Here is a 9,284-nt window from a genome sequence, read left to right as displayed (position 1 = left end):
AGGAGATAAGTCCTGGGTGTTCTTTGGAAGGACTGATGCTGAAGCTGAAACTCCAGTACTTTGGCCACTTGATGCGAAGAGCCGACTCATTTGAAAAGACCGTGATGCTGGGAAATATTGAGGGCAGGAGGAGAAGGGGATGACAGAGGATGAGATGGTTGGATGGCATCACTGACTCGATGGACATGGGTTTGGGTGGACTCCGGGAGTTGGTGATGGACAGGGAGGCCTGGCGTGCTGCGGTTCATGGGGTCGCAAAGAGTTGGACACGACTGAGCGACTGAACTGAACTGAATTATATTTTGGTATTTTGGCTGTGAGGCATGTGGAATCCTAGCTCCCTGACCAGGGATCCAGCCTGCACCTTGTGGGTTTGGAAAGTGAAGTCCCAATCGCTGGGAAGTCCCTGGATGTATCTTTATTTTGATAATTATTTTCATACCATGGCCCTCACCTTAAAAGTGTGTTCTCAGTCCTGAACACTATTGACACTTTGGGCTGGTTAACTGTTGTGGGGGCCTGTCCTGTACATCATTGGATGTTTAGTGGCATCCTTGGAAGATGCCAGTAGCACTTCACCTACTCTTCCACCCACCCACTAACTCCCAAGTCCGATACCCACAAATGTTTTCAGACCTTACTAAATGTTCCCTGGTGAGCAAACATCACCCCTAGTTGAGAATCACTGCTTTGAAAGGATTTGTTTCCACTACTTTATGGGTCCCCGAGGCTCCAACTTTCCTCTCAGGCCATTCCTTTAGCTAACCTTTTGGATCTCTCCAGCACTGCCAGGCTAAGCCACATTGGCAGCCAGGTGGAGACCTCCTCAAAGAGGCCTGGGTTAATCCCTACAATGCTAGGCTCAGTGCCACATTTCCAAGTGTTGGGGCTGCCTAGATTAATTTCTAAGGTATTGTGAATCTTGTCTCTAGTGGTCATTGTCCCTTTTAAGTGTTACCTGGGAGTGTGTGTGTGTGTGTGTGTGCTCAGTTGTGTCTGTGTCTTTATGACTCCATGTTATGTATGTAGCCTGCCAGGCTCCTCTGTCCATGGGACTTTCCAGGCAAGAATACTGGAGTGGGTTGCCATTTCCTACTCCAGAGAATCTTCCCAACCCAGGGATCCAACCCGCGTCTCCTGTGTCTCCTACATTGGCAGGCGAATTCTTTACCACTGAGCCACCTGGGAAGCTGATGGAAGTAATGACTACTCAATTCTGTTTGTGGTGCCTTATTTACTGACAGTAAGCTTGGAGAAAGTCACAGACACTTAGTTGAATTATTAAAAGAAAGCCTGTATGTTATCCTCTTAGCAGAGTACCCCAGAATTATTGCTTTAATATGGGCCTAACCACAAAAGGAGGCTGAGAAGCTCAGAGTAGGGAGAGGTGAATTGCCAAGTGGCGTTTTAGGAAAACAAAGGCTTTGCAAGATAAAGCCTCCCCAGCTACAGGCTTCATGTTATTAATAACTCAGATGTCATATTTATGCCATTATTGGCAGCATGCATACAATTTAAATATTTTAGCTTCCATTATACAACTGGATCTACATTACTGACCTTCAAGGGCCCCATTCATAAGGGGATGAGGAAAGGGAACAATCAACTATTTCATGCAAGGGCTGCCCAGCGGACTGGCTTTCCCAGCATTGTCAGACAAACCAGGACACAGGGAGCGCTTTGGAGCCGTTCAAAACATGGCAGGGTCGAGACAGAGAATGATGGGGCTGCGGGAGCTTTCAGGGCAGGGAACGAGCCAAGGCTATTTTTCCTTTTGAAAAAGAGATATCCCACCTTTGTTCCAAGGGAGAATGAAATATCCATTAAGACTGGTGACACTGGGAATTTTGTTTCAGCTCAGTGCCTTTTGTTGTGACTCCAGGGCAGAGGCAAGGAATCTGGGGTGACAGGTTTCAAGCCAAGATGAGAAAGAAAAAGAATTCCTTCCAAGGATTTCTTCTATTGTCTCCTCAAGAATAAATATTTATAGAGAAAGTTCAAGTGAAGTCTTTTACAATGGTCACGGCTTTAAGACTAAGCCTTTGAGAGAGACCATGTAAAACTATGCTTAAATGAAGGGTGATCCAATTAGGATTCCCAGGGAAAACCAAGAAACCTCAGGATAATTTCCTATGTAAAATCTAATTGTCTTCTCAAGTGGAATCGGAATAACCACTCTGAATTATACCAGCTCCATAGACTGCAGCAAAAATGTACAGCCAAATTGGATTCTATTCTAAGTAATTAAGTTATTTCCTTCACAGGATCTATAATTTGCCTTCAACAAATGTGATTTGCCTCAGAAAGATAAGACATTGCAATTTTCCTCCAAAATGGATCTTCTGTGCCAGAAACAATTATGAAAAGTAGACCAAATATTTCCTTAATTATATCCTGGTTATTATCTTAGAGCGCATGTCTGGAGTGCCCTGTCTGTGTCACAGAGTAAGACAGGTAAGGCTGCTATAGTTTAGAAATTATCTTTAAATGGAGACCAGAGTTGAAATTTACTCAAGAGGCTGGGGCTTGCACAACCGAAGTGTAAATAGCTTTGGGTGATGTTACATAAGACTCCAGAATCTTGTGCAAAATGTGGGCAACAGGGAGCTTGCTTCAGTGGACCTTTCTTCTGAGCTCTGAAAGCACCAATTTAACTTTTATCTGCTTGGCTGAACCCTTGAGGTGCTAGATGTTGCAATAGATTAAGAATAAGTGTTGAGATTTGCATAGAAGATACTGCAAGAGGGGTATTTTAGGCACGGTTAATTTTATGAAGAAAACATTCACTTTTGGCTTTATTTTCAATAACAGTTCAGTTGATTTATGACCAGGTGTTCTGGGGGACAACAGTGGGTAATGGTTAAGAGCAAGGGCTGGAAGGATGAATGGAGTCAGCTCCTGATATGTCCCCTTGAAAGTACATGTTATGGCAAGTCTCTAAACCTCAGTTTCCTCACCTGTCAAAAGGATGTGATGACATCCAGATTGAGAGGAGTAGGTGAGAAGAGCATACAATGCCGGGCTGGAACAGATCTGGAGTACACAAGGCGAGGATGCTAGTAAAATCTAAGATGTGGGATTGCATACCTTTCCTTTTTTATGTACATCTATCCTTCAGGAATGTTATCTTTCATAGGAATATGAACTGGTTGGATATTTCTAAAGTTGCATGAATTAAGAGTTACTGAAGTCACATTGGCTGGTTTGAAATATTTGTTGCTCTTACTATACTTTGACCAAGTCACTTAGGCTTTCAGTAGCTTGGTTTCATGCTCTACAAAATGTTAAGAGTCTAGCAGAGTTGTGATAAGCCTTAAGTAAAACATGACAACTAAATACCCAGGACAGATCTGACAGGTTATACATGTATCTATTATTGTTATTTTTGACTTCTGCCAGCCAAAGGAATGCCAATAGAAATTAGAACATAACATTAAGTAGGTTTATCATGTAGTTTTATTAACAACTTAATACAAGGCTGTACATTGTAGGTGTGGAAATTGATCCACTTCTGAAAACTGAAAAACCAGTATTTCCATATCACTTCAGGCTTTGGTTATAAATGCCATGTTCTACAGCAAAATCACATGGTATAACCAAAGAATTTAAGAACAGGAAAAAGAAAATGTTTCACTGGAATGGAGAGATCACTTATTTACAAATAGCTGAGAATCATTTCTAGCCTAAGTGATTTCACTATACACACTGGAATGTTCAGTTCCCTTTTCTACGGTCCTACAATGACACACAGCACTAAGAACTTGGGCACAGGTCCTGCCTAGACACTTATCAACATGAAACAAAATATTTATATAAATAAGTCAATTAAACCTCACAAAAACTAAACAAACACAAGAAAAAAATCCAACAGTCAATAAAAACTGTACAGTGTTGGTCAGTCTTTTACATCTGAAAAAATGTGTAACTTCAAAAAAAAGTTCTTTAATGTACAAAAGTCCAGTGTTAGCTGGAGTGAAAACTTGAAGATTCAGACTCGGTTGAGACAGAAGAATGTCCACCTCGCTTGCCCTTGGAGAGGATCTTCAGGCTGGACCCTCTGCTCACAGAGGTGAGTGCATGCTGGGCAGAGGTTTTAAATTTGGCCCCAAGGAAGGCATAGAGGATGGGATTCAGGCAGCAGTGAAAAAAAGCTAGGGCCTCGGTGATGGAAATCCACTTGTGCACAGTGCTCTCAAACTCACACCCTTGCTGGATGATTTCCAGAAGGATGAAGGAGTCGATGCTGATCCCAATGTAGTAGGGCAGCCAGCAGGCGAAGAAAGTCAGGATGAGGATAACTGTGGTCTTGAGGGCCTTGCGCTTCTGATAGCCTTTGGAGTGGGACAGCTTGGAGATGATAATGCAGTAGCAGGACAGGATGACGATACCAGGCAGGAGAAGGCCGACCACGATGTGCTGAAACTGAAACACCGCTAGCCACAGGTCGCTGGGATAGAAGCGATCACAGATGTACCTCTCATCCACCTCCTTGATGTCAGCAAAGATGAGATCAGGAATAGTCAACAGGACAGCAGGTAGCCAGACACCAACATAGACCACCTTTTCAGCCAGCAGCTTCCTTGGCTTCTGACTGTTGGTAGCATGGACGATAGCCAGGTACCGGTCCAGACTGATAAAGGCCAGGATGAGGACACTGCTGTAGAGGTTGACTGTGTAGATGACATGGACTGCCTTGCAGAGGAACTTCCCAAAGTACCAGTTTGCCACAGCATCGACTGCCCAGAAGGGAAGCGTGAGGACAAAGAGGAGGTCCGCCACAGACAGGTGCAGTCTGTACTTGTCCGTCATGCTTCTTAGTTTCTTCTGGTAACCCATGACCAGAATGACCAATCCGTTGCCCACTATGCCAGTCAGGAAGATGATGGAGTAGACAGTGGGCAGGAAGATCCGGTTGAAATGGGCATTTTCTTCCCGGAAGCAGGGTTCCTTCATGGAATCATAGTCACCCGAGCCCAAGTCATCCTCGGTGTAATTATCGGAAGTGAATATCTGAAAAACAGGCAAGGGAATAGACATTCACTTTCAAGTTCAGCAGGTATTCTCCAAGTTCAAAACAATGTTTCTGGTATTAAAAAAAAAGCAATTTGTAAAAACCAACTCAGTCCAGCTTTCTTCAGGAAATTCTGCTCCCACTAAAGTACCGGGGTAAAAAGCATAAGGAATTCTAGACTCCTGCGGATCTCCTCCCATCTTCCCCCACAGTCACTTCATTACATCCCTCTTTAGGAGAACCAATTACAAAACTCTTTGTTTAAAACAAAATGAAAACAAACAAACAAACAAACAAAACGGAGATGAGATTCTTTGGTTTCCAAAGTTACATCCTTGCTAACTCTTTTGCCCCGCCCACTGGAGAGAAGAAAAAACCTCCGGGGCAAAAAACCAAAACAAAACACAAAGGCGGCGTGGGAGCGTGGGTGGGAGTGGGGGAAGAATCTCGTGTTCTGAGGGGCTGGGATTAACTTTCGCAACGAAGATTCGCCAGGATAGGGAAGCCGGGAGGAAGAAGCACTGGGGGGTGTCTGTGAAAGGGCGGGGTGTCCCAAAGACTCTTATTCTAAGGCGTGAAGCACTGTTTTCTCCATGACCGTCTAAACACTTACCATTCTACACTTCAAGCAACACGTAGTGAGGAAGGAGAATGCGGCCTTGAATGAAGAGCTTTGGTGCTTGGGGGCAGGGGTGTCAGAAATTGGTAACCGCCCCGACCCCCGCCCATGGGCGCTCTTCAAGGGCTTGCGTTTCTTTGCCAAACCCCTGTCTATCACTTGGCGCGTCTGGGACGTTAGCGAGCACAGAATTTTAATGGGAGGGGAAAGTCACGGGGTCTACACCCGTGGTCCGCGCCCCAAGTTTCATTTCCTCACTCTTCCTAGTCGCTTCCCATCCCGCCAAGGATCCAGTAAAAGGGGTGGGAGGTCTGCAGTGGGAAGCCTCCGGGCGGAGGGCACGCTGGGGACAGGGTGGTCCAGCTCCGTCACTCCCCGCTGTCCACCAAGCCCACGCCTGCCGCCCGCCCACTGCGGTTGTTCCAGCGGTTTGGCCCAGCCGCACGCCAGGGGCAAGTACTGCTGGGTGCTGGGGAGAGGTTGGGCGGCTCCGCCGCGAGAGCCTTTGAATCGCGCGCCGCTGGGGGAAACGAAAAGCCTCCCTAGTAAGGGGTTTTCAAAAGGTTCCAGGAAACCACCGACGGTTGAATGGCGCAACTGGGCGCGGTGAGAGGCAAACCGTCTCCCCACTTGCACCTGCCCGTCTGCACCGCAACCACCGGCGGCCCAGGTGCCCCTCAAGCCCCTCATTCCACTCCCAGTCCCCGCCGCGCACACCTTGGGGTGCTGCTGCCCTGTGACCACTTACACTCCTTCAACTTCTGCACAACCCCAAAACTCCAGAACCCAGGAGCCCACTCGCGGCGCTGGCGACGCCCGCCAAGTCTCTCCCTCGATCCCAAGGCGCGCGGGCTGTTCCCGGTACCTCCCTGCTGCGACCAACACGCAGACAGCTCAACTGAGCGACAAGTACCCAGCCATTGGCACAACTCCGCGGGTAGCGGAGTTTAGTGAACACGCGCCCAGCGCCAAGAGTGGTTCTCCCTCTGATAACTCTGCCCGGGAGCACCACCCTCCACTTCCAAATTCAGATCGTGTTATTTGCTCCAAAAGAAACTCCCGCTCCCTCGAGGAAGAAAGCCACGGTCTCTGGCAGAGCACACATCTCTGCACTTTCCCACAGTGTTCTTCTGTTTGCAAACAGCGTGCAAAACCGGCGCGCACCGCAGAACTCAGGGGGAGATACATGCAACCATTGAAACGGTCGTCCCAATCTTTTCTCCTTCTACTTAGAAAAAGATTTCAGTCCAGCCTGCCTCACCCCTCCTATAGCCAAGCGCACGAAATCTCCTTTCTACAGCCTTTCTCCGGGGCACTGGCACCTGCAATATTCTGGGTGCTCCGGCCCACTCAGAGAGCGGTTGCACTGTAAATTCAGGTGTTGGCACGTTTAAGTAAAAACAGGTTGAAACTGGACTTACACGGATCCCTTCCATGGTAACCGCTTGCTCTCCAGCCGCGGGGGCTACCGGCTACTCAAGTCCTCAGGGTCACTTTGCTACCTGCTGCCACAGCCAACACACTGAAGTTTCTGGCCGAAGCCTGACTTTTATAAAAACACGCTCCGCGGACGGCGCATGCGCCGCCCGGGTGGGCGGGAGGGCAGGGCGGGGAGAAAGGGGGGTGGAGGAGAGGGGCAGACACGGGGGAGGGGGACGCGAGGGAGGGGCGGAGGGGTAGGCACTTGGGCAGCGTAAGCCTGCGAGGCCCTCAGCGGGTACCTTTAGCCCTACCTCGCGGTCACCTCGTGAGCCTTAAGCTGGGAAGCGCATCTTGGAGGCGTGTCCCAACTTGGGAAAGCAGGATGCGCTTGGAGATGGAAAGCGCGGGCGACTGACGCGCCCTGTGTGGCGCGTCTATCCTTGCTCACGTGGGTGGTATTGCTGACCCAGGAAAGCTACAGATGAAGACACTGAGGTCCAAAGAGGGGAAGTGACTTGCCGGAGAAACCCGACCAGTAGGCGGCAATGCTAGCAGTGGGTCCAATATCTTGAGTCCATTCCCTACTCTTTGAGCAGATGCAGTTCATTCAGAAAATGAAACAAGTAAAGATTCTTTCTTCAGAGCACAACAATATATAACTAGACATGCACATCCACTGTAATAGTGCTAGTCAGGTGTCGACAATCAGGAAACATTTTCAGGCGAAGGTCGGATGATTTGGCATAATTCTGGAGGGAGATTGTGATAGAAGTAGATGTGTGTTCCCAGGTAACCAGTTCGTGAACTTTTAAAAAAGTTGTGCTGTGTTATAAGAGATACTCAGCGAAGAGTACTTCCCTAACATGTCACCAGGTAGCTGCACAGATTCATTCATTCTCACAACACCCTGTAGGTGTTCTCATTACAGAGATGCATTTAGTCAATAGATATTTAGTGAGGGCTGACTGCATGCCACGCACTGTTCTAGGAGCTGGGGATACAGCGGTGAACCTGACAAGGCCCCCATGCGGAGGAAACAAGAAGCAGATCTGCAGAGATGAAATTCCAGGGTTGCCCGGAGATTACAAGCCTGACTCAAACCCAGATCTACTGGCCTCACATCCGCTGTCTGACCTAATGTGGAGAACAAGCATTGGCAACAGTAAGAAATTCGGTTGGAGAGCTGGGCAGGGTGGAATAAGGGTGGGGGCTGGACGCTTAAAGGTGTCTCAGATGGCTGGGGTTTGCAGTGGGCGCTCAGACAGTGCTTTCCAGTCTCGCGCCACTTCCCGCCCGCACACAGAGCCTGGATGGGGCGGGGACCCAGTGAGGGGCGGGGCCGATAAATAGTGAGGCAGGCGAGGGTGACTGCAGGAGTGAGTGACAGCGGGGACCGAGGTGTGAGTTTCTGCTGGCGACTGGCGGGAGCAGTGGTTGCGTTCGTTACCAGGAGGACCTCAGACACCTCCCACCCTGGGACCGTCGCCAGAAGAAGGCTTGCCCAGACTGGACCCTAAGCACCACTTCCTTTTCTTCCAGAGAAAATCTTTCCATCTGGAGATATTCCCGAGACAATGTGTGGACTGGGAATCATTTCTTCACAGAGCATGATTTTTGTCTTTTTTCTGAACCCATTCCCTAATATTTGCCAGTGAAGGTCCTCATCCACTGAAAGCTGATATTGGAGTTTCTCAGTTCAGTTCAGTCAGTTCAGTCGCTCAGTCGTGTCGGACTCTTTGTGACCCCATGAACTGCAGCAGGCCAGGCCTCCCTGTCCATCACCAACTCCGGAGTTCACTCAAACTCACAAACTGTCAATTTAGGTCACAATAATGATTGGACACAGTCAATCATAGTATTATGCAGGTTTAAAAAAAAAGTCTTAAAAGCACTTAAAATCATTAATAAAACATCAGTACCTTCACATTTTCATAAGCAAGGTAAGACAGGCATTCTATCTGCTGGAGGGCTGGAATTTCAGACAGGTTCCATGGCTTGATTTTCAAGAAGCTTGGTAGTGGCAGAATCAATGTTTTGACTCAGAATGTCAGCTGCATTGTACCTCAAACTCTTATCTTCACAGTGGTTAAAACCTGAAAAGCAGAATCTCCCAAACCCACTCAAAAAGAGGAGAGAGGATAAATCCAGAGTAAAATGATTTGCACATTAAATATTCATTGATTGTTTGCAGACAAAAGAAAGCTCCTATCCTTTATCTGAGAACTCCTTTAG

At 47.8% G+C, this 9,284-nt stretch overlaps 1 protein-coding gene across 1 annotated transcript; it reads right to left on the bottom strand.

Moving 5' to 3' along the window:
• Positions 1-3,438: 3,438 nt before the first annotated feature.
• On the bottom strand, positions 3,439-7,197 carry CXCR4 (C-X-C motif chemokine receptor 4). Its single transcript, XM_027561763.1, has 2 exons — positions 7,052-7,197; positions 3,439-5,010 (listed from the first exon to the last, which is right to left on the bottom strand). The coding sequence occupies exons 1-2, from the start codon at positions 7,064-7,066 to the stop codon at positions 3,964-3,966; spliced, it is 1,062 nt and encodes a 353-aa protein (XP_027417564.1). The 5' UTR covers positions 7,067-7,197; the 3' UTR covers positions 3,439-3,963.
• Positions 7,198-9,284: the final 2,087 nt, after the last annotated feature.

Source organism: Bos indicus x Bos taurus, chromosome 2 (assembly GCF_003369695.1).
Source record: "Bos indicus x Bos taurus breed Angus x Brahman F1 hybrid chromosome 2, Bos_hybrid_MaternalHap_v2.0, whole genome shotgun sequence".
In the NCBI taxonomy this organism is placed as follows: Eukaryota; Metazoa; Chordata; class Mammalia; order Artiodactyla; family Bovidae; genus Bos; species Bos indicus x Bos taurus.
The sequence above is the reverse complement of the archived record's forward strand: the minus strand, read 5'-3'. Positions and strand labels throughout refer to the sequence as shown.